The sequence below is a fragment of the Physeter macrocephalus genome, chromosome 8 (assembly GCF_002837175.3).
Source record: "Physeter macrocephalus isolate SW-GA chromosome 8, ASM283717v5, whole genome shotgun sequence".
NCBI lineage: Eukaryota > Metazoa > Chordata > Mammalia > Artiodactyla > Physeteridae > Physeter > Physeter macrocephalus.
Window position 1 is genome coordinate 111120693 of NC_041221.1, and position 25531 is coordinate 111146223.

General features: G+C 39.6%; 1 protein-coding gene across 1 annotated transcript in view; it reads left to right on the top strand.

Moving 5' to 3' along the window:
- NREP (neuronal regeneration related protein) overlaps positions 1-7409 on the top strand; it is a 31196-nt gene extending 23787 nt beyond the window's left edge. Inside the window, exons 4-5 of the mRNA XM_007120029.4 lie at positions 1308-1385; positions 5665-7409. Coding sequence (XP_007120091.1) covers positions 1308-1385; positions 5665-5790 — 204 coding nt within the window. The 3' untranslated portion in view covers positions 5791-7409. The remainder of the gene's footprint in view (positions 1-1307; positions 1386-5664) is intronic.
- Positions 7410-25531: the final 18122 nt, after the last annotated feature.

Here is a 25531-nt window from a genome sequence, read left to right on the forward strand (position 1 = left end):
CCTTCAGGATAAATTAGGTAATGCATGCGAGATTGCTTCGTACAGTGGGATGTGCCATAAATGTCCCTGGGTTTGAGCAAAGATAGTTTCTGTTAGACTCTCCCACAAAACCGGCACAGCCATCACATTTTGTGCCTCAGACCCCCTGACCAAAGTGACTGATTGGGACATTGAAAACATTGCAGTCAGCCCGATGATTAGGCTACCACATCTAGTGCTTTCAAAAATAAAAAAAGACATAAAAGTCTGTTAACCAATTAATGAGGTGTAATTCATAATATTATTTATTAAATGTGAAGCTCATTTACAGCATCTAGAGAATCAGATCTGGAGGGAATCTTACCTAATTTTCTCCCCTCCCTTCAAGCAGGGCTGTATCAAATGTAAATTAGCCCTGACAGATGGTTGTTGGATTCGGTTTCTAAATTTCTTAAAGAAGATTTCACAGTTTTCCTCTCTAAATTCTTTTCTTTTAGTAATTTAACAATTCTTATGCCAAGTTCTTCCTTACAGCTGACCTAAATCTGTAGTTGTAATTTAAGTCCTTATCCCCCTACTCATGCCTTTACCAGAGATGGAGAACAGCTGGTCAGCAACCTTCTTAGGATGGTCATAACCCTTTTTAATAGTGAAAGAAGAGTTGCTCAGTGTGACTCACTCTCTCCACCTCGTCCTACCCCTGCCCCACCCCCATATGCAACAGCTAGTGTTCTCTGAATCATTCATGGCGATGCCACCAGTCCCCTGCCCTGCCCCTCTCTGAGACACTTGGCTACTTTCAGGCAGCTGGGCAGAGTGTGTTGTCAGCGGACGTGTGAATCTGGGGAGGATGCAGGCTGCTTCTTCCTTTCCTCCATATGCTTTGTGCATAATTGAGCCTTCTAATAAATGAATCAGGATTTAACAGTGTTTGGTGGGTACATGACACCTTTATCTCATAAACATGGAGTTTTGCAAGGATACTTATCACAGGTTGCTTTGAAAATTAGGCCTCCCCAGTGCCTTAGTTTGCTCAGGCAGTAAGCCGTGAAGCTACCACTTTGCATGCTAAAAGATAGCACTGATTGATATCTCTGCTCTGCTGGACTTAGTCTTGGAAGACATTGAGCTAAAACTCTCCTGAGTGCAGTGTACATTCAAAAGCACACTGACAGTCTGAAAGAGCGGACGGGCTTCCCCAGCACTCTAAGTTGCAATTGGCAAATAAGTGACCATTGAGGAGAACTGAGCTCATAAAGCTGTCCCCAAGTGGTTTCAGAGTGGATCCAGTTTTTAATCTGAATGTGTGTACTTTTATGTCTCTCTAGGTTTATTACCCAGAGCTTTCTGTCTGGGTCAGTCAAGAACCATTTCCAAACAAGGAAATGGAGGGAAGGCTTCCTAAGGTAAGATCTCTAGCTGACATTTTGTTAAGGTTTTTTTTTTTTTGTTATTTTTCCATTTAGAAACAATTTTTTTTTTCAAAACCCAATTATTTCTAATTTTAATACTCATTATTGTCTACTATAATAATCCATTAACCTGATACTATTATGACCTTGGAAATAACATATACTACAAAAAGAAAAAGAATATCCTAAAGTCCTGTGACTCTTACAGTTCATACTATCTTTCTTTCTTGACAAGTCCAAAGTCCAAAGCAAATTTTCATTTAAGAATCATGGAACCAATTTGTCAAATGTACCTTTTACAGGTTTTTAATTTGTTTGTTCCATTCCTGGGTGGATAAACTCAAATATGAAGCTATCTAACTAAAAGATATCTTACAAGTATGAGATGGTGACAGTTTTGTCTGGTAATAATACCTGACTCTCTGATAAGATTACCCATGAAACAAAACAGAAAGAATATAAAAAAGCTGTTATATTTTTTCTTCTAATTTTTAGCCTAAAAATATTTTCTGTAAACATGCTTTCATTGTTCAGACATCTTAAGGTGTGACAATTCTCTGTCTTAAGAAAATTTGTAAAATTTACATTTTAGATTTTAGCAGCATTTCAAAACAGCAACAACAACAACAAAAACATTTACCAGTTTTTACTGTAGATACCTTTGGACTCTCCTGTTAGGGTAAATATCAATTTGACCTTAAGCAAGGAGGACGGTACTTTTTACCACTGACCTATTAATTTTGCAATTAAAAAAAAAATAGGGTCCATTGAAAATAAAATTTCCATTTAAAAATGTCTTAAGTGTAATTGACCAATGGAGAGGACTCCCCAGCTACTACTGTCATTTCAACTTTGGGAAACTATCTTACTTACCCTTAATGGTTTCAGCAATTTCCTATATTTTATTAACAGGCAGACATTAGTTAAAGAGATTATGTCTACTGGCAGTTTGCACTGAAAGAAAACAATTCTAAATCACTTTTAATCTTTCAGAGAATTTCTGAAGGTCAATGTCGAAATCATTGGCAGCAAAGTAGGTGAACCAAATGATTTGGGCCCTGCCTGACCTAGAGTTGTTCTGATCTTATAGAGTTGGAGTGGAGGTGCGCTAAAATACTGGAGCTTTCCTTAAAACACACCCACACCCCACCTCCTCAGCACGACCACACCACCGGGGCCGCCGTATAGTCTAGACATTCTTTACTGGGCCACCTCAAGGCATATTTCCCCTGAGTAGCTGGGGGGAAGATGTGATTATGGAAGAGAAGGGGGAGAGAGTATAGTCTTTTCATTAGTTCCTGCCCCATCGAGGCATCCAGAGGTCCTCTCTTTGATACTGGTGGCATCAACCAGAGGGGCAAGACTGGGCAAGTTCCTCAGTGAGGTCAACAGTACCTCCCTTTCCTCTTGGAAGGCCAGTCTGTGTCCTAGGCCTTGCCTGCATTGAGGTATGCTCCAGGGGGCTGGCATAGTGGATCCTGGAATTCAGGTCTTCTGTTATTTTGAGTTCTTTCCTCTCTAAATATACGAATAGTATTTCAAGCATAATATATTTGTCCTTTTTCTAGCTGTTGCCTTCTGGAAAAGCACGTCTTTGCATAATCATATGAAAAACAATCTTGGCTTACTTGGCCCAAAGCACATTATTGAGTAACTGGGGGATTCATGTACTAACAGTCATCAGCAGAGAGGACCATCCTACCTGAGGTACATCAGCGAAGGGACGTCTAGGAGCACATTCCCTCCTCCAGCCTTCTGGATTACTCAAGTTCCTCAGTCCTGTAGGGACCATTATATGGTGGATGATAGAGGAAGATATGGTGCTGTGTGTATGAATTCTTGCAAGGCCTTACTTGTGGGGAGTAAGACATCTTTGTGGCTCCTCTTCAAACGACCTCCCCCCCTTGCTGCAGAAGCTTGAAATTCCTTTAATGGGGGCAGAAATATCTTTTTTTGTTGTTAATGAAGGACAGGAGGTAGGGACTGAAATCGAGTAAATTCCAGCCTCCAAAGGGAGTATGCACAGAACTTTATCTCCCCAGGAGCTCCCCAGGGTGCCTCATAGCAGAACTCCCTGCATGGTTTACCACCACTGCCTTGTTATCCTCCAGTTATTTAGGTGTCTCCCGTACAGCAAGTTAATTAAGGGCAGGCTGGAGGGACTGCTTTTGTCTCTGTTGACTTAAAATCTAATAGAGTGCTCAATCCATATAGTAGGGACGCAAAACATGAATAATTGAAGGGAAGACACACGTGAACATTTTGGGTCCTTGAAAGAGAAGAAAATAGTAAACATGATAAATTCAAATCTGAAGTAATCTCCTTCACACTTTTTTTCCTGAAGGGACTTCTTTCCCAATTACCCAGATCCCACCCAGCTCTTTATTTCATTTTGTTGTATATTTTTTTATGGAGATAAGAGATTAGTAAAACAGACTTATATAAGGACCAACTAATGGTCTATATATTCACTTCACAGTAAGTCTGAAGGAGGCAGTGTTAAGGCCAGCCATGCAAAGAGTATAGCTGTTGAGTGAAATGTGTTATGAACTTTTGATTTCCCTTTCTAGGCCTATGACAGTTAACAGCCATTGAATTCTTCATTTGTCCAAAACTTAAGCTTGTCATATCCTGAACTATGCTGCTAACTGGTTGATAGGGGAGGAGAAACAGACATTAAAGACATCAGGATTACAGTGGATTTCTTTTTTTTAAGTAGTGGGATTGCATGCCAAAATTTCAAGATTGAAATTATTTTCACAAGTGAAGGGAACTGCCCAATACAATGCTTTTGGATATTTATCTAGATCCTTAAGTGTGTGTAAATGATGAATTATATTTTAATTTAATTTTCTGGTTTGGTCCTGTTGGTATTTAATGATACCAAAACAACCTCTAAATCACAAACTAAGACTGGAGCATTAAAGTACGTACTGAGTGGATTTCATATACATTCTAAAAATGTTACATGCTCTCAAAGTCTGAGATTTTTAAAAAATATTTTGGTATAACAGATGTTTAATATGGGAACCCTATACAGTAAATAAGACTTCTTAAAGTTGAATTATCTGTTACATTTAGTTCACTCTGACGGCTGCTGAAAACATTTATTTGGTTTCAAGTTGCTTGGAAGTCCCTGACTTCTGAATTAAAAAAATTCGAATAAAGTAATTTGCAGATCACAAAGCAAGATTATCACTTTAACCCAAGTATTTATATCCAGTCAAATTGGCTTATTATAACTATCCTGTTAGAACATGTGACCTGAACAAAAAGGAAAAGAAAAAAAAAACATCTTTTAAAACCATAGTGGATAATTTTTTTTAAGACAACTCCAGTAATTAAGTGTTAGGCTAAAAGAGACTCTTGTCAAATGTTCACTGTATTCATTTCTGAATGAGGCGTAAAGTCTAGTTGTGATAAGACCTTTATTTTGCATCATCGTTTGGGCAAATGGGCTTCATTGTCCTGTCCTCTTGCTGTTTGGTTGTGATGGGGAGCTTCTCCCCGTGGGTACTCAAAGGATCATCAGTCACAGTGCGTTTGGATTCTCCTAGTCAGAAACACGAAACCCTCACTCATCAGGATCATGAGGAGAGACTAGAAAAGCCCCAGTCAGTCCAATCTAGCTGAATCTCGCTCTCTTCTGGCCTTGGTTTCCCACTAGTCTCCTCTTTTCTGCAGCCACTGCCTTCCCACCCCCAGCCCACATGATTTCCCTCCCAAACACTCCCCTGCCTTTGGTACCCACTTCTGGTTCTTACTGTAAGGCCCATAGGGACTGTCCCAGTTGCTTCTAGAATAAACTGTACATATATTACATTTGTGCAGTTGCGGTGTGATTTAAATATTTTTATTATGTATTAGAAAACAAGTATCCCTTCCCACCACAGCCACTGAACTCTTTTTAAAAAAAGTGTTAGCACTCCTAGGAACACCTCTCACCCAGTCTTCTGTCAGGGGTCCTATCGGATCCTGGAAACTGTCTTCAGGAACCTAACTCTGGGGAATGCTGTCTCCTACATGGCTGGGCCCAGCCATTAGGGACGCGCTTGATGCCACCGCAGCCACGGGTGGCTAGTGTTTAATTACTTCATGCCCCGACAGACCTAATATTTACATTCAGGTGAACTGTGTTTAATATGTAAACTCTGCAAAACACCAGGAGTTCAGGGATAAAAGGCGGGAGAGAGAAGCAAAAGTTTTCAAATGGTTTTAGGAGCGTGACTCAGTGTGTCTCTTTTCTGTGTGTGTCTGTCTGTGTGCTCTTCAGGGAAGACTTCCTGTCCCAAAGGAAGTGAGCCGCAAGAAGGATGGCCAGACCGAGGCTGCCTCCCTGCATCCACTTGGCAGCAGTGAGCTCCACTCCCCGGGAATCAGTTACCTCCTCTCTTTTTAATCACCTCCATTTGTATTACACATGGTGTATGGGTATTGATGAGGTCATGGTATCATATATGGGATTTTTTTCTGTGTAAATCATCAAGTATAAGAGGAAACTATGGGACTCTGAGCCTTGCTTTAGAGAATTTACAGTGGACAAATAGGTATCATCAAACCAGTTTTTAATCATTCTGACTCAAGTGAAAACGCTCAGAATTTCACACTGTGAATCCACGTTTACAACCCTTACAGGTGGGCCTTCAGGCCTGGTTTGCTACGACGATGTCTTCCACAACTCAAACCCCCTCTGCTCTCACACAACCGGTCCACTTCTGCCTTTTCACTCACACAGCTCCCGACTGCTTCTTGCAGAGGCTGAGAGTCCCCATTTTTTTTTTTTTCATTTAGATGTAACAAGCCTAGTAGTTTATGTTCATCAATTGTCTGTATATCTCTATATTTTATCCATGTACTCTTTCGATGTATAGAAGTAGTTTGAAACTCATTGTTTCCTTGTGGTAAGTGACCGAGATGCTGCCACAGGACCTGAGACACTGATGAATGGTGCTATTTTGGACTTTCAACATGCTCCTTGGCAAGGTAGCTCTGATGGAGTTATTTTTTATTTTCATGTTCTAAGAAGGTGTTGGTACTCTGTTTCCCCGAATGTTGTTCTCTAGACTGGATTGACTTGTTCTCCTTGTGTCTTCAGTGTGGCTTTCTTCTTCAGCGTTGTAGGTTGAGTGAGTGCCACCACAGAGCGGGAGAGACCCACGTATCATGGGCTAGCACTCCAGGACACGCAGTCACTGTAGCGGGAGCAATCACAAAACTGTAATTTCCTTACCAAATCTCTTCCTTTCCATAGCCTCGCCTGCCTCACTTAGAGAACAAAAAGCAATAATTTGACAGGCATTTTTAGGTGTCTCTTTTGGTTCTTTTCGTTTGAAAGAATATTGGGGGAAGAAAGGGCAAACTTTTTTTTTTTTAACAAATGCCCTCTGAAAAAAATCTAAAAAACTAACATCTGAGTAGGAACATGAAAATTACACCTTTCCCAATAATTAGGTTGGAAAAAAATGTTTTTACAATTTTTTCTTTTTTTAAAGGCAGAGCACTCTTTTTCGGCAGTTCTAATAAGCAAGGTGTAGATTTTACATTTTTGTCCTTGCTCCCAATGAAATGGATAAACAAAAATACAATCAGACAATACCATCCACTCATGGAATGTTGTTGTGTTAGCCAGTCTGAAAGCCCACCTTAATTTTTATATAACTGTCTTTTAGCTCTTCCTTTGACAGGGCAGGCTTTGTTCTGAACTGTCCCGCTTCTGACTGTTACACATCAACCGACGCATGCACTGCACTTCTTCGTTCTCTTCTCGCTCCCCCATTGGCCTGAGTTTCCTGTGCATTTCCCCCCTCCCTCCTTTGTTAGAATAGGTATATCCGCTGTGTAAATAGAGCAAGAAAACAGTATTCTGCATCTGTGGCATTTCCGTAGAGTTGCAGTTGTGTACTGCTGAATATGCAGGCTTTTGTAACAATGTGATCTTTACTGATGCACTCACAACAAGTACCCAATGTATTTTAGCTATTTTAGTAGTATTCAATAAATATGCAAGCTGTATGGTAACTGGCTTGGCTCGTCATTGGAAAGGCCTACTTTTGAATGCTTTCACTTGTTCATGTTAATTCATGTGCTCTCAGAGCCCCAAAAGTAGACCCAAGGACAAATATCAAAAGAGATAGAATCAGCTCTGCCTTTCATGCATTTTCCCTTCTGAGGGTTTTATGAGATTAGGGGCTAGGCAGTGGCTCATTAGGATAGTATTTGCAGAGCTGCCTCTGGGTACAAAGGAGAATTAAACCGAGACCCTTTTATTTCTATATTTTTCTCTTTCAGGGCACTCCCACGCACCTCAAAACATTCTTTCTTACCCCTTGCCATAAAGACCTACTCTGTGGTATTCTTTACCCATCTCAAAAGATACCTGACCTTGCTGCTTCATAGAATATTTACACGCACACACAAAAGTGTACACATGTATAAGACAAAAGGCTTTATCCACTTGTAAGTGGATAAAAATTTGAGATAGGATTTTAAATCATGAATTCATATATAGCCAGCTACCTGGAATCTAGCAAATGATAAGCTAACATCACAGCTGGGAGGAGTTACATCTTGTCTTCTTGCCCTGGTTAAACTGGAACAGGAAAGGTGACGAGGCCAGGCCAGGAGGACGGTAGGCTGGGTTGCTTTATGCCCCTCTGTGTTAATCTATTGCCACATAGCAAATTACAACCATACTTGACATCTTGGAACAACAAAATTTGCTTGTCTCACAGATTCCATTGGTCAGGAATTCAGGAGCAGTTGAGCTGGTGTTTATGGCACAGGATCTGTCCTGGGTTTGCAGTCAAGAGGTGAGCAGGCTGCAGTCATCGGAAGGCTTAACCAGGGCTGGAGAATCTCCTCCCAGTATGGCTTGCTCATATGGCTCTTGGCAGGAGAACTCAGTTCCCCCATGCATGGGCTTCTCTACAGGGCCACTTAAGTGTCCTTATGACCTCTGGCTTCCCCCACAGTGAGTAATTCAAGAGAGAGCTGGGAGCAAGCCATAATGCCCGTGACCTATTCTCAGAATCACTATCATCTGTCATATTCTATTCATTAGAAGCAAGTCACTAAGTGTACCTCACATTCACAGCGAGGGAATTAAGCTCTACCTCCTAAAGGGAGGAGTATCAAAGAATTTGTGGACACATTGGAAAACCAGCACACCATCTGAAGTTAAAGCCTCAGGGTAATTGTAGGCCAGGGGCTGGAAGTGAGAACGGCTGAGAGCAGACCTATAGCTATTTCTTTGATTGAAGAAGTTTTTACAGTCCTTGGAGCTCCAGAGACTGAAGGCAAATGAGGAGAGCATCCAGGAACTATAATACTATTTACTAATCCAAGTGCTGTTAGCCCTGAAAGGAATATTTAGAAAATGTTAATGGAAGCTGTAAAAACAGGGAAGCTGAAATAAATGATGTTTTAAAAGTCCATCCAACTAAATGGCTTGGGTTTGATGATGACAACTCCCTCAGTCCCCATGAAGCTTGAAATACTAGATAATTGACCATGCACTTCACTCTAAACTTGCAGGACCCACGTGTGAATCAGCTACGACTTGTTAAGGGTTAATAAACTGCTGAAGCGGAACTGGAGCTAAGAAACTGGAGCAGTAGCTGGAATCAGAGCGGGAGACCCAAACTTTAGTTAAAGACTGCTTTGTTCTCTCTCTAGAGGTAAAAATATCACCCAGTTGCCTTTGGGCGGACAGAGATTGGTAACTAACGACCGCGGACCAGATACGACCTGTAGACTTGTTCTGTTTGGCCTGCAATGTGTTTTATAAAAATGTTGATTTAATCGCCAACATTTACAAATTGGAAGATTTCACATGAAAATTCAGGTTTTTGGCTTCCCTTGAAAAATGGGAGCTGAGTAGCAGCCTCCATCTCTGGTGAGGCCTGGCCCCGCCATTATCCAGTTTCACACCGCTAATCTCAGACCCTGTCTGCTTTGTTCGTTTACATCACCTGCCTCCCTCTGTTGGCCTGTGAGTTTGCAACATGAAACTTCTAGTTTCAGAAGATGGTGATGTGCTTATTTGCACCAACAAAGAGCCAGGGGATCTTCTACTTTCTGTTTGATAGCTGGAGCACGTGCATGTCTGTGAACACCAGACTGGAAACAGAGGCTCCTCATTACTGGTCCCCAAACAGGGGCTGCTGCTGCAGTTCCCTCTACACCTCTGGGCTCTCTTTTCAACTTTTCAGTTACTCTCCTCCAGTGATTGAGATCCCCAGGCTAAAACATCTTGGACTGGGTTAGGTTAGGCTACATACGGGTCTGATAAATGCATGGTTTTCAAGCCGGGGTATGTGTAACTCAGAGTATGTGAAGTCTTTCCAGGGAGTACATACATGCTCATGGATAGTTTTAAGGAACTCATTTCTAGATCCTCTATGCAAACTAGACACTTTCCTAAGATTGTTCTGCTGAGAATGAGTCTGTATTCACAATAGTCCTCTCCCCACATTATATAAAAAAAGATACAGGTCTCATACATCCCAACCCTTAATATAACAAATTGCCCTTAATATGACACAAAAACCCCAGATGTGGCAAACAAAGAGAGGTTCCTTTAATGATTAATCATAAATCCATAGTGCTTTGGGCTTTCCCTTCTTATACACAAAAACAGATTAGAAAACACAGAAGTGAGGTGTTTGGACTCATTTGGATTTTCAGAACTCAGATAATACTGGTAAAGTGGAGTGATGGAAATAATGACAATTTTTATTTAATGCTTTTTCCTCTTTCTCCTCCTGACTCTTGTCAAAGAATGCCTTGCACTTGAGGGAGAGTCCTGAGAGAGTGAAGCAAAGAGAAAATCAGTAGGAGACATCAACTACCCAAAATGGCTTGTTCATGTAATTGTAAGCAATTTTTTTCCACTATTCTCCATACTTATCCCTAGGATATTTCTTACCTGGGAGGAAAGTAACTTAGAACAGCTAAAGCAGTATAGGTTTGCAATGCTGATTATTTTCAATGTAATTAGGATGCCTTTTGAAAATACTCAATTTTTACACGATAAAATGGATAAAACTCAAGAATAAAAGATTTTCATATGGATTCTTTCAGACTTGATGTGCATTAGTTAATAAAATTATCAAAAACCTGTGGTATCAAAACATAGCATGAAATATTTGTTTCAATTATAGTCAATTCTCATCATATTCTGTCTTATAAAATGTTTAATATCTTTTTCATAACAACAACAAAAAATATTACGTGCTGCTAGACTGATTAGCAGCCTAGAACCTTTCTATTATTTGTGGTGTTTCTGATTTTTACACTAGTTCTTATTTATTCTCCAAAGTCAGTCAGCAGCATTCAGTAACCTCACACAGTTTTACTAGAGATACATCATGCCTTTCATCATTCTTCTTACTTGATTGAGAAAGTGTATGGATCATTTTGTTTTTATAACTTATTTAAACATGCAATAATTAATTATATTAGCTCTATCATTTTCATTCTGATTGGTTTTAGTGATCAATTTCACAAGATATGCTTTTAATTCTCATTGATTTTTATAATAATCCTCAAAATAGCTATTTGAATTGAAAAATGAAGTCAAAGTTTTTTTTTCTGACAGAAAGAGAATCTGATTTGACTAATTGGCTTAACAGTGAAGACTGGCTCTGCCAATGAGGTTTGTGATGGACATGTTCTGTAAATGGTCTGAATCTGCAACTCCAAGGTAACAGTAATATGGTTAAGGGAAGAAATATGATCAAAATATTTTATCCAAAAGCATTATTTTGGCAAAAGTATAATGAAATTAGTAATATATCTGGTTTTCCTTTCATTTCTGAAGACATGGGATTTAAAAAGGTGGGTCTAGGTGAAAGTGTTACAGCATAATTAACAATCATTTGGTAAATCATAGCAAAGATCTTTCTTCCCAGAAATTGAGAAAGTGAATTAGATTCTAATGACGAGAAGAAATCTCTTTGCAAGTCAGGGTGCTTTCCAGTTCGTTGCTTATAAGAAAAATGCAGAAGGACCTAATCAAGTTGTCAGGTGACAGAAGATTAGAAATAGTTTTTGATAATAGATCATTATATGAATTTTGGCATATAACATGGAAGGAGATCAAAGAGTTGAATTACATTGCTATAATAAAACACTTTTAATTCCTACAGTTCATAGCTTAAAAACAAACAAACGAAAGAAATAGAATTGATGACAACCCCTGTCTCATTTTAGCAATAAGTAATATTCATCCACTGATACTAGAACTAACTGAAAAAATTCATCGTCTCATTGAGGTGCATTTTCATTATAATTTCGATTTTTGTGTTTAATAATTAATATAATATATGCATGTAGTTTTAATTAGTAGCGAATTGCTAATAATGCTAATTCATCCACACAGATTTTTTTAATGCTTACAGTTTTATGGTCACAGAAGATAAAAGTTTTAAAATTTAGATACATGTTTTTATTGCAGATAAATGTGATAGGGTGATTAATATTTGTTAACATAAGATTCTTAGAGGGAACTGGAATAAAAATTTAAGTTCATGAAAGAAAAAGTCAAATTTCTGCAAGTTAAAGAATTGTTTGTTTTTAAAAATAAAATTATGGATTATCAATTGCACGGTGTTTGGATTTTATTGTATACGTTTATGAAAGAAATTCAACTTTTATGTTAAAACAGAAACATTTACAATATACTCCAAATTATAACCTTTGAAAGTATTTAAATTTACGATGAAAAACTTTACTATTAACTTAAAAATTACATGATGGAAATACTCTGTTAAGATTCTCTTTTTTTAGAACAAAAATGTTTTAAGATCTCTGAGCTAGATAACCACCTATCCACTGGGCTTTGAGGAACTCACTCTTGGCCAGAAATACTTCTCACCCAGCCCCAGTACCTGAATTCCCCCATTATTCTTCTGAATGAAGAAGCCTTGAAGTTTGCTGGCCATGAACTTACTGCACTGCAGGGAACAAGACTCCCAGGGAGCACAGCAGGAATGAATTTTGATGGGGAAGGGAAAGAAAGATCCAGACTACCTGTCAGTGGATGGTCCACCGAGTCCCTACTGCACAGGGAAATGGCAGGAGGAAGATCTCAGAGATCAGTCTTCCTGGGCTGCGAATTCAGTAAGTTGGTAATTCTTCTCAGAGCCTTTACTTCATTTCCTTACAAGGTCAAATCTCTTTAGTGCTAATCCTTTTCTTCCAAATTCTTTTAAACACTTCGTTATAGCTCTATCTAGCATATCCAAAAGGCGGGGGTGGTGGTCAGTGGTCATAGGAGAAGGGGTCCCAGGTCAGTGAGAGGTGGGGTTATACAGCAGGCTCCCAATCCTTGAGTCCTTGGGACCCCAGCACTGCTGGAGAAGAGCCCATAGAGCGGCAGGCAGCTTGGGTATCAGGGCAGAAAAAGGGGGTCGTCTTCTTTTATTGTGTGTGTGTCCATTAGGCTTACCTCTGAGCATAACTACATAGAAGTAATGTGAAATTGATCTCTTCCCTCTCACAATACACAGTGCCATTAACACATAGCTTAGCTATTTCACTGAGAGACCCATGCAGCTAACGTGAAAGCCTCGTGGAATACAGAATCTTAAGAATGCATTAATTTACTGATCCTTCAAGTTGGGCAGCTTTAATTATTAGTTGGAACCTTTCTGAGCCTAACGCTTGTATGACTTTCCACCCACCCTTTGGTCCTAGCTGAGTTCTCAGAGCTACAGAGATTAAGGGGGCTCTTTCTTCCACACAACAGCCTTTCGTGTCCTGCTCCCTCGCCTTTTTCTCCTCCAGGCAGAACTGCCTCAGTTCCTTTAGCCAGTTCCCCTGTGATCTGTTTTCTGGAGCTTTCAACCCCCTATTGCCCTTTTACAAGAACCCTTGTTTGTGGCTGACCCAGCTCTTTTTTAAAAATGATAGCCGAGGGCTTCCCTGGTGGCGCAGTGGTTGAGAGTCCGCCTGCCGATGCAGGGGACACGGGTTCGTGCCCCGGTCCGGGAAGATCCCACATGCCGCGGAGCGGCTAGGCCTGTGAGCCATGGCCGCTGAGCCTGCGCGTCCGGAGACTGTGCTCCACAACGGGAGAGGCCACAACAGTGAGAGGCCTGCATACCGCAAAAAAAAAAAAAAAAAATTATAGCCGAGGTCTGGGAAGGATCAAGGGCGGAGGCTTACACCAGGGACACATTATGTGGCTCGCTGGCCATCGGGGTGTCCTGTGATGTAGCTAAGCTGAGGGAGCAGGGGTCCCGTTACTGTCCCTACAGCTGCTGTAGAGCCCCTTGCCCGCTGCTCCCTGACACTTGGGGCAGCCCCAGTCCCGAGCCAAGTCTCCGTAGGCTCCTCACCATAGTGTCTCTCCCAGTGCCCCTGAGAAGGAGGAAGACAGTCACGTCTTTTCTCAGAGGCCCTAGACCTCCTGCTCCCTCCTCTCCCTCGGCTGTTTGTACCTAAGGTTCTGGAGAACTGGGAGAGGGGAGCCACAAGGGTAGCCACTCAGGCCTCTTCAGAGGCTGCTTCCCTGGCTCGCTCCTTCAAATCCCAAAGCTAGCTTCTGAAAAGCAAATGTCCCCTGCAGCGATAAGGGGCACGGCTTTCTTGGAGAGAGGGGTAACTGAGATGCTCTAATTTGTCCTTAACAGCTAGGATCTGCTTTGTCAGATGTGATAATGAAGGAGCATTTGATGTGAGTTCTTGTGGAGGAGGACTAGCTCAGAGGGACATTTAAAAAGTGTGGTAGCAGCTCCTGGGAAGAGTGTGAAAAATAGCCGCTTGGCCATTGTCTGTGTAGGACACTAGAGGAGCTGCCACTTCTATCACTTCACATATGGCCCCTCTGCAGTGATACGAGGTCAGAATCATTAGCTCGGCTGAGGGATAATTAGTTGCCCAGAGTGGAATAGCTTGTCTAAGATGGCAGAGCCTTTTCCTTAATCTTTACATTTCCTACACACTCTTACATGACTTCGGGATGCAACACAGTGTTAAACGTAGACTTAGCATGTTGCTCATCAATTCCGTGCCTAGGTGTACAGCCAAAGGACTGAAAATATGTCTACACAAAACAAATGTATATGGCAGCATTATTCATATTAGCCAAAAAGAAGAAATGACTTAAATGTCCATCAGCTGATAAACAGCTAAACAAATGTGATATAGCCACACAATGTAATACTGTGCAGCAATAAAAAAGCAATGAAACACTGATACATCTACAACGTGGATGAACCTTGAAAACCTTATGCCTAGTGAAAGAAGCCAGTCACATAAAGTTACATATTGCATGATCTTATTTATATTAAATGTCCAAAATAGGCAAATCCATAGAAATAGAAAGTAGATTAGAAGTTGCCAGGGGCTGAGGAAGGAGAGAATGGAGAGTGACTGCTAATGAATATGGGTGATTACCATGTTCTGGAATTACATAAAATGTCATGGTTACACAATCTTTTGAATATACTTAAAACTACTGAATTGTACATCTTAAAAAGGATGAGTTTAATGATATATTAATTATGTCTCAATTTTTAAAAATTCAACAGTAAAACAATCCAGTCAGAAAATGGCAAAAGACATGAAAAGACATTTCAACCTAGAGAATATACAGATGTGGCAAGTAAGATTTGAAGATTGTTCAACATCTCTAGCCATTAGAGAAATGCAAATGAAAACCACAAAGAGATACTACTACACACCTATCAGAATAACTAAAATAAAAATAGCGCCAACACCAAGGGCTGCTGTGGATGAAGAAAAACTGCATTGCTCATACATTGCTGGAAGGTAAAAAGTTCGGCCCCTTTGGAAAACAGTTTGGTAGTTTCTTTAAAAATTCAACAGGCAAATAACGTATGACCCAGCTATTGCACATCTGGCCGTTTATCCCTGAGAAATGAAAAGTTCTGTTCATGTAAAAGCCTAGGCCTGAATGTTTATGGCAGCTTGATTCATAATACCCTCAAACTGGAAACAACCCAGATGTCTTCCAATGGGCTGGTTAAACAAACTGTGTACACCCATATCATGGACTACTACTTAGCAATAAAAAGAAATGAATTATCGATACATGCAACAACCTGGATGAATCTCCATAGAATTAGGCTGAGTGAGAAAAAGCCAATCCCAAATGCTTACATGCTGTATGATTCCATTTATATAACTTTTTTTAAATGACAAAAGTGTACAAATAACAGATTAGGGGCTAAAGAGAGGGTGTGGGCAGGATCAAGTGATTAAAAGCACAACATGGAACTTCCCTGGTGGCGCAGTTGTTAAGAATCTGCCTGCCTTTGTAGGAGACACGGGTTCGAGCCCTGATCCAGGAAGATCCCACATGCCGCGGAGCAACTAAGCCCGTGCGCCACAACTACTGAAGCCCGGGTGCCTAGAGTCCATGCTCCACAACAAGAGAAGCCACCACAATGAGAAGCCCACACACCGCAACGAAGAGTAGCCCCCGCTCGACGCAACTAGAGAAAGCCCATGCGTGGCAACAAAGACCCAAGATAGCCATAAATAAATAAATAAGTTTATTAAAAGAAAAAAAGCACAACATGAAGGATCCTTGTAGTGATGGAAACGTTCTGTATCTTAACAGTCTCAGTGTCAGCATTCTGATTGTGATACTATGGTACAGTTTTGCAAGATGGTATGACTGGGAAAACTGCGTAAAGAGTACATGAGATCCCTCTGCATTAGTTCTTACAACTGCATGTGAGATTACAATGATCTCAAAATAGAAAGTTTAATTTTAAAAATAGAGGAAGAAAAAAACATTGAATGGCTGCAAAATATTCAATTATAGCAAACTTTCTTATCTATTACCTTACCTATGATGAAACTCTTTGCCCCCAAAGCTATATATGTATCTGTCATGTTTCCGTATTATATTTTGCCAAACTGCTTTCCCAAAAGCTTGTACCAACTTACACTCTTATCAACAGGGTAGGCACAGATACCTGTCCTACGACATCCTCACCAGACTTGCAGTACTCACCTGGTTTCCAATCTGCTAATTTTGTAAGAGTAAAATAGTACCTCATTGCTCCTATTTGGGTTTCTTTTTTTTTTTTTCATATTAGTGAGGATGAACATTCTTAAATGTTTATAAATCATTTATATCATTTTACGATTAGTCTATTCATCAAGGACCAAGGGATTCCTCTGACTCTTCATGCATGAAGCAATGGGCACAGGAAAACGTTATGAGCTTGTTAAAAATTGATTGTCATTTATTAAAAGATACAGTAAAAGTTACAGGTTTGGGTGTTAAGGAAATCCTCAGGTGAAATATAACCAAGAAATGGGGAGATGAGCAGACATAACCAGGGCAAGGTCAGAGTTGGGGTCTAGACATGATTTAAGCCTAGGAGAAGTCAGGAGGTGATTTCTGTATAGATAGAGGTATTACAGCAAGAACTTCACAGATAAAGAGATGCTTGTAGCCTTTCCGGGTGGAGAAAAGGAGCACAGAGGTGGGTAAATATACAAAAATTGTGCAAGAATCAAATGGCATAGAAATACAAATGGCGGAAAGCTAGAGAGGTAGCCCAGGGTACAATTTTAATCCCAGAAACAAGGTCCTAGTCTATTCTTTAAAACAAATATGGGGTGAGGGTTGCTTGAAGATGTGTGTGACTGTGCATGTAAAGTGGGGAATGGGAAATGTCAGATTGGTGATCGTGGACTCACCTGAAAGAAACGTGAGAGCAGAAAATCATCTACACTGCTTATAACAGGAATAAAGAGGTAGCAGAGAGCTTGTGACTGTTTTTCAGGAAAAGGGCACAGAGTTAGAAATGAAGAAAAAAGTGATCTCTCTAGACCAACCTTCTCAATCTGTAAAAGTACAAGACTAGAGGACCCTCCTGTGACCACACATGGATAATCACATCTAAATTACACCTGCCAGGAGAGAAAAGGGGCCAATATTGTAGAATCTGTGTGCTGGAGAGAAGTAAAGAGACCTCTCTACATGTAATCTTCTACCCTCAGCAGGAATCTCCTCTGAAACCTTAGATAAACTTCTGGTAAGACCAAAGACAGTTTCATCTTGGTTACTGACCTTGATAGGAATTTATTTCAGCAAAAGATACCTTCATCTATTTTTGTAATGCTTTAATTGCCAGAAAATTACTTCTTTGAGTTGACTCACTATTTTCCTACTTCTCACTCTCACCCATAAACTGTAGTTCTCTCTCTGGAATCACGCAAAACAATGACAATAACAGTTTATATTTACTGAGTGCTGGCTATTTGACACTATGTACATTATATGCATTATTTCCTTTAGTTCCCACAAGAACCTTAAAAATAGGTAATTTTTATTATACCTGCCTTACAGATGAAGAAATGGAAGGCAAAAGAGATTATGTAAAATTTCCAAGTTGATGTATGGGAACAGCCAATATTTGAATTCAGGCTTTTTTTCTAAAGTATTTTTTTTAGGTTCTGCTAAGCTGCCTTACAGGTCTAAGCCTGTGCCCTCGTGAGAGCCCTGTTAAGTTTTGGAAGCCAGCTCCTCCATAAGAGGTACAGATTTCTGCCATCAAAATATTGCTACATCTGCTTCTAGAAACATCTCCATGAAAGGTATGGTCAGATGACATAAAAGGACAGAGAACTGGCACTTCAGATTGTATGAACTGTTTTGTGCCTATTTATTAATAGATGTTTGCTTAATAAACGTCTGATAGAAGTGTGGCAGAATTTGTTTGGAGACCTGCTTTCATTATAACTTGGTAGTGACTTTGTGGGGAGGTAACTAATCTCACCCATTTCTATTATCTACTAAAACATCTGGCATTATTCACAAAAACAAACTAAAAAGAACCTCAGTGAATGATCAAACTGGCTCAGGACAGTTAGCAACAATTGGTCTTAAAGGCAGGTTTCCAGGAGTGAGCATGGTATGTCAAGGGATCTTATCAGTGTACAGTGGAGGGAGGTGATGGGCTCCCTCTCTCTGGACACTGACCTCTCTGCTCAGTCCAAGATCGTGGAAGCTCTTGGCAGGTTCAACATTACGAGACCTCCACTGGAGCTTTAAGGACTCAAACTCCAGCCTTCGTCATTTTCACACTTGCCGCTGGTCCATCCCAACTTTGGACAAGCTAACGTGAGGTTTTGATTCACTCAAGGATAGCTTGTCTATGTAGAAAAGACTATTCAGGTGTTGATTTTGTTCTCAAAAATTGATACTCACTTTGTTAAAGTTACTGCTTTTTAATAACCTCATTCTTCCTTAGGCTCTAAATTCAATGTATAAATCCTGTTATTCTAGTTATGCCTAGCAATTTTAGCAATCACTCTAATGGCCTTTGAACAACATTTGATCACATTTAAAACTAGTTAATTAAACACTTGCACATATTTTACATTGCATTAATAATTTTAATATATTTTATTTCCATTTAGAGTAATTTGTTTGCCTGATTGGCAAACTTTCCCAAGTACTAAGTAATTCATATAAATCTAATAAATTAAGTTTATAAATATTGTGAACCCTGAGTTATCTTAAGTGGTACTGTTGTATCATATAGTTAGTAAGAATTCCACTGCAAACCAGAAGTCTGAATCAGTTACTTAAATATTTTACATTGAAGTTACAAAGCTGTCATTCAAATGCAATTCTCAAACATTACAAGTGTGCAAAATATTGAATTTTAAGTTTCCTTGATGCAAAAATGTTGATATTATTGGGTTTTAATTTTCTAAGATATTTCTCTACTCAATTTTCAATTCTGAGATTGAAAGATGCTTACCTTTCAAGGAGGACAAGTACCATCGTTGTTAACAGATGACTAGCGTTTTTGGCCTGGACCTTGATGAGATGCAGTACACTTTTTTAATACTTGATTCCGTAACTTTAAGAAAGGTATGCCATGTGATCTGCATTTTTGGATTCAAGACATACACATTATCTATTTTTTCCTGAAGTCTACTCACAGAAATCTGTAACTCCCCATTCGTGTGCCAAAGTGACCACATAATTGATTCTTTGTCTCGGAAGATCTATACATAATCACCTTCCTGCCCAGGCCGAAAGACCTTTGACCATGGCCAGATCCCTGCATTTTCATTGACTTTCTAATATTACAAATGATAAAATGAATATTAGATGTCTCCCCTGTGACTTGAAGTCATAGGTGATGTGAAAATTTTACTGACAGGCTTTTTATTTTTTACCTAATCTTTGGTTTTTATCTGGTCAGACTTAGGCTGAGATCATTTCAGATGCTAACTCTGCCATCTTGTCCAGTTTCATGTCATCCTTGAATGTGATAAACTTCTCCTCCTTATCTGAGACACTGATGAGAGTGTTGACTGGAACGGAACACTGCATGGCATTTTGGGGTGTCTCTCTTCAGCTTGTCTTTGGTCTGTAAGTCAGCTTCCTTCAGAGATGTCATGCCTGTCTGCTCATGGGAGTCATCTGGGGAGATTACCAAAACCTGACTTCCGGAATTCACTCCAGAGCCTAAAGAGCTATGGCACAGTCGACTGTCTTGGACCATTTAACAAGCTCCCCAGGCTACTCTTAAGCAACTGTTTCGGCAGTAGTCCAAGGATTAGCTTTCATCACTGCTGCTTCTTTTTCCCTGACTTGATTACAAGGACAGAACTTAGGCTTTGTCAAGTGACTTGCTTCAGTCTAGACTCACTCAGTTTAAAGCACCCCCATCTACCTGTAGAGTAATCATAGCCATAAAGGAAACCGTAGCCTGGCATGACTTTTCCTTGTGACACAGATTGGCTCTAAAAGATTAACTCCAACATCATCGTGTGCTCAGGAAAAATCCCGAGAATGATGTTAAATTTAATAGTCTTCAGCATCTACCTTATTCTCCCTTTTAAAAAGTTAGGTCGTTTCCCCTCTCTGTACCATCTCCCCCCCACCCCACCCCGCCCACCAAATCCTCCAGCTCTGTCCTTGGTCTCCATTGTTAGTTTCTCAATATTCATCTGTGATGAATCACTGACATTATTGTCATCTTTCTTTTCCCACGAGTGTAAATTTTCCAGGTCTGAAGAAACAAAATAGCTATATATATATATATATATATATATATATATATATTTATTTATTTATTTATTTATTTATTTAATTTTTGGCTGTGTTGGGTCTTCATTTCTGTGCGAGGGCTTTCTCTAGTTGTCCAGGTCTGAAGAAACAAAATAGCTATATATATATATATATATATATATATATATATTTATTTATTTATTTATTTATTTATTTAATTTTTGGCTGTGTTGGGTCTTCATTTCTGTGCGAGGGCTTTCTCTAGTTGTGTTGAGCGGTGGCCACTCTTCATCGCGGTGCGCGGGCCTCTCACTATCGTGGCCTCTCATTGCGGAGCACAGGCTCCAGACGCGCAGGCTCAGTAGTTGTGGCTCACGGGCCTATTTGCTCCGCGGCATGTGGGATCTTCCCAGACCAGGGCTCGAACCTGTGTCCCCTGCATTGGCAGGCAGATTCTCAACCACTGCGCCACCATGGAAGCCCTAGCTATATATTTAAAAAAATAAAACCATACCAAAAAGAATTCCAGCATGAAGACATAAAAAATAGGCTCTAGAACAATGACTCTAGTTGTCTTGATTACTTAAAATTAACTTGTCTGGTTTTTATCTGAATTGCACTTTGGCAAAATGATCTTTTTGCACTCATGATTGAAAATAACTTTGTTGATTTTACTGTTCTCTTTGTGTTCTTATTTTCTGGTATTCCCAAAAGCCTGGCCCTTTCCCCACAACTGCTACCCACCCCTCTGCCCCATCCTGCCACGGTCTACTCTTACTCTCCATTTTTTTATAGTTATTCTAAACATTCATAATAGAAATGCAATTTATCTTATGGAAAAATATATGTCACTAGAACATGACCTCTTGTGTGAATATCCTTTGCAAATCCCCACTTTGTATGGGCATCTGTGACTGACCAGTCCGAGATGTGCAACTCTAAATCTCCTTGGCCAACCACCTATCTTGAAAATCTCTTATTCCAACTGGGAAAAATATTTGCTAACATGCCTATGATAACCTCCTCATGGAGGGCTTTTTCTTGGTCCCTTTCCTAGTATGCCCTTGGCGATGGTGGAACATCCTCCTGGCTCAGGGCTCCATTCTCCCCTCCCTCCCCTTTCTTCCCAACCTCCTTAACTTCATGCCAACTTCTGCTTTATCCAAAAGCTCAGATTTCTTTATTTCCTCTCACAAAAGACTTTAATGGCCCAATCAGTAAGAGACTTGACTCTACTTTAAACATGAGCCCAAATCTTCAACATCAAAAAAACTGGCTTTACTTCCCCAATGTAAGGCAGTTTTAATCCTCAGAAACACAATTACTTGATCCACTGCCGGGGATGAACAGGGCATATTTGTGTTCCGTCCTGGGGAAGGTCACTTTGTATCTTAGAATGCACCAAGAAATTAATGGGTTGAGATTTTATCCCCAAAACATGTTCATTCATATCCTGAATTATATGTCATCAGCTCACGTTTATAGGTGAGTATCCAGATAGGTGGTAAGAGTGTGAGTGGGCAGGAGGAGGGAAGGTCCTGGGTCAGGGGAAGGAGAGTACGTGGATAGAAAGTGGGAGGCTGGAGACTAGGAGGTGAGAATGTGGGTGGTACTCTGCAAGCTTGGGCTTGCCTAGAGCTGGGAAGATATTTGCAGCACTCCAAACCTCTTAGAATTCTCTTGTCCATTATATCTTATAAGCCAACCACTTGAATTCCTTTCTTCTTTCTTTTCCTCCATGTGCTTGCAATCTTTGCTTGGTACACTGATTCCTCATAAGAGTTCTATGATTCCAGAGAGAAGGAGGTGATTCTAAGTAGAAATAAACAGCGCCAAGTTTTTGTAAATTCGTAATTCTTAGTATTATGACACTAAGCAAGGCATTTTTCAAGGTTTTGAAATTCTAGCCTCATCATAGCAGAAGACATTTTATGCAGAGAAGATTGCCAATAATGGAAATGAGACTCAGAAAAAATAATTGCTGTGTTTTTGAATACTATTGAGTTAAGTTGAAATTTTGAATAAACAGATACCTGGATTTATTATTCTGTAATAGACGAATCATGGTACTAGACAGAGTATAAAGGCATAATCTTGTGGTTCTCATTCCAGGGATAACAGTGGCAGTATTGTTGACTAACGTAAATGGAATTATGTTCATTTAAAAGGTATCTACAAAAAAACTGTCAATTAGAAAATCATCGTTGAGCACTCACTGAATGCATCTCCTCTGTCTCCTGGAGAATTTTATTTTTAGCAACTTCAAGGAAGAAAGTAAGGTTGATGTTCACCATCCACCACCCACCCACACATGCAAGGCACCCGATTTCAAAACACCTGGAACCACCCATAAGGCCTGGTTTTAAGTTCAGGGAGATTTTTTTTTTTTTATAATTCTAGAATTTTTGCATATATTTGCATGTTGACTTTTAAACATATGGAATCATATATACAAAAATAAGTTTGATAGCGTCCTGCTATTTTGGTGGCCAAACTCAATTCAAAGAATTGTCACATGTAAAAGATTCTAAATTGATTAGATTCTGGAGTATAGGAGAAAAAAAATACATACAGTGACACAGAAATGTAAGGAAAGAAGAGATGACATTTAAAAGTCTTCCTAAATTCACAAATGGAGCTATATAAAAAGAAATTTATACCATGAAGAGTCTAATTAAATCCACTTAAAAATATTCCTTTGTTAATATTGCCTGGAATCCTGTATCCAATTCAATAACAAAGGGGTTCTTTCTTCTCACTCCTCACCCTGGGAATTCTGGGAGATTTCCTTAAGCTTATTGTCAAGCTGCAGAAGCACCGGAAGAGTCAGATGTAGAGAGCCATGGAATCATGACATCCTAATGTCACTGAGAGACATTTTTATGTGAGTGCTGTCACTTTGTGGAAAAGAAAGTAAATGCAAAGCAGTTAATTTCAAAAAGGTTAACAAGAGGGTAGGACCTCCTTGTTAGCTTTCAGTTTCCTGTGAAAGAAGAATGTCTTCTGTTTTAGTCTCTTACCAAATGCCCATTACTGACCTCCCTTGTTTCCAGAATTCACATAACATCTGTTGCTGTATTTTCAGAATAGGTTTCTTTCCCTTCTTCCAATTATGAAAGCAAAACATAACTGTAAAATCAAGGTCAAATGTTCAAAGAGGGTGAAAATGTTCCAAAATCACATAGGCAAGTGATAACCTCTTTATTTTCCAGATCCTTTTGTTTGCATATATAACTTATTACACATATGTTATGATTTGCTTTCAAAAGCCAAATTGTTTTAGTCGTACTGCATGCAACTTGCTGCTTTTTTTCACTTAACAACATATTGTGAGCGTTTTACATGCCAGTTGATGCATCTCTGTCTTGTTTTGAATGTCTGCTTAATATTCTGTTTTTTTACTACATCACAATTTAATTAACTAGTACCATATTGATAGACTTTTGTTTCCAATTATTCATTACTATAGATATTTCTGCAATAATCATACTTATGTAAATTATCTTTGTGCCTGTATGTGGACATTGCAGTGGGGAAGGGAGGTTAGACTGTTCCAAGAAATGAAGTTGTCATGAGAAATATACATAATGGAATATTATTCAGCCATAAAAAAGAATGAAATCTTGCCATTTGTGACAACATGGATGGGCCTAGAGGGAATTATGCTAAGTGAAATAAGTCAGACAGAGAAAGAAAAATACTGTATGATTTCACTCATATGTGTAATATAAAGAACAAAGCAAACCAACAAACAGAACAGAACAGAAACAGGCTCACAGATACAGAGAACAAACTCATGATTGCCAGATGGGAGTGGGGGTATGGATTGGGCATAACAGGTGAAGGGGATTAAGAGGTACAAACTTCCAGTTAAAATATATGTCATGGGGATGTAGTGTGCAGCACAGGGACTATAGTCAGTAATGTTGGAATAACTTTGTATGGTGACAGATATCTACTAGGCTTATCATGGTGATCAACTCATAATGTACATAAATGTTGAATCACTATGTGATTTTACTATGTGAAACTAATGTAATATATATCAACTGTACTTCAATACAAAAAGAAAAAGAAAAAATAATCTTTGTGACATGTGAAAATAATATGAAATTCAAATACCAGTGTCCAAAAATAAACTTTTATTGGAATTCAAAAAAAAAAAGCATTTATCCTGCTATAAGGATACAGACAGTCTCTGATGAACTGTGAATTACAGATACTCAAACACAATGTTATGAGGTTATAGAAATGAAAAAGATAGATTCTCCATTAGGGGAATCTCCAGAACCTGAGAATATGTTACTTTACATGGTAAAAAGGACTTTGCAAATGTGATTAAGGATCTTGAGATGAGGTTTCTTGGAGTATTCAGGTGGACCCAATAAAAACACAGAATTCTTATAAGAGGAGGGACAGAGAGGAGGCAGAGTTATGGCAGAAGGAGAGAGAGATTTAAATACGCGACCCTGCTAGCTTTGAAGACGAAAGAGGGGCCACAAGCCAAGGAGTGTGGGTAGCCTCTAGAAGCTGGGAAAGCCAAGGAAACCTCCTCTAGAACCTGCAAAAGGAACATAGACCTGCCAACAGTTTGATGGTAGCCCAGTGAAAGCCACTGCAGACTTCTGACTTCCCGGATTATAAAGGTATAAATCTGTGTTGTTTTAAGCCATTAAGTTTGTGGTAATTTGTTACAACGGCATTAGAATACAGAGGAGTAGAGACAGTTTAATGGAAGGTAATATTTCGGCTGAACTTTGATGCATAGGTAGGATTCTAATAGGCAGAAATGAGAAATGGAATTCCCAGCAAGAAAACAGCATGGGCAAAGGCACAGAGGTGAGAAAGTACAAGGTGTATCCAATTGATAATAAAAAGCACGGGAGCCATTAGGGAAGGGAGAGCCTGCGAGACACACAGAAAACAATACCTGAACTCACATGCTCCGTGTGCAGGGAGTACTTGGATGACCTCAGAGAAGAGGTGGAGGGGATCCCTCGAGCAACGCCTAGGAAAAAGAATTTGTGTCTGGCAGCTCGGCTAGCATTAGGTGAAGGGTGCGGGAGGGCGCTCTGGCGGAGGGCGATGGCAAGAGGCAAGAATCCAGCACTGACAAGAACGG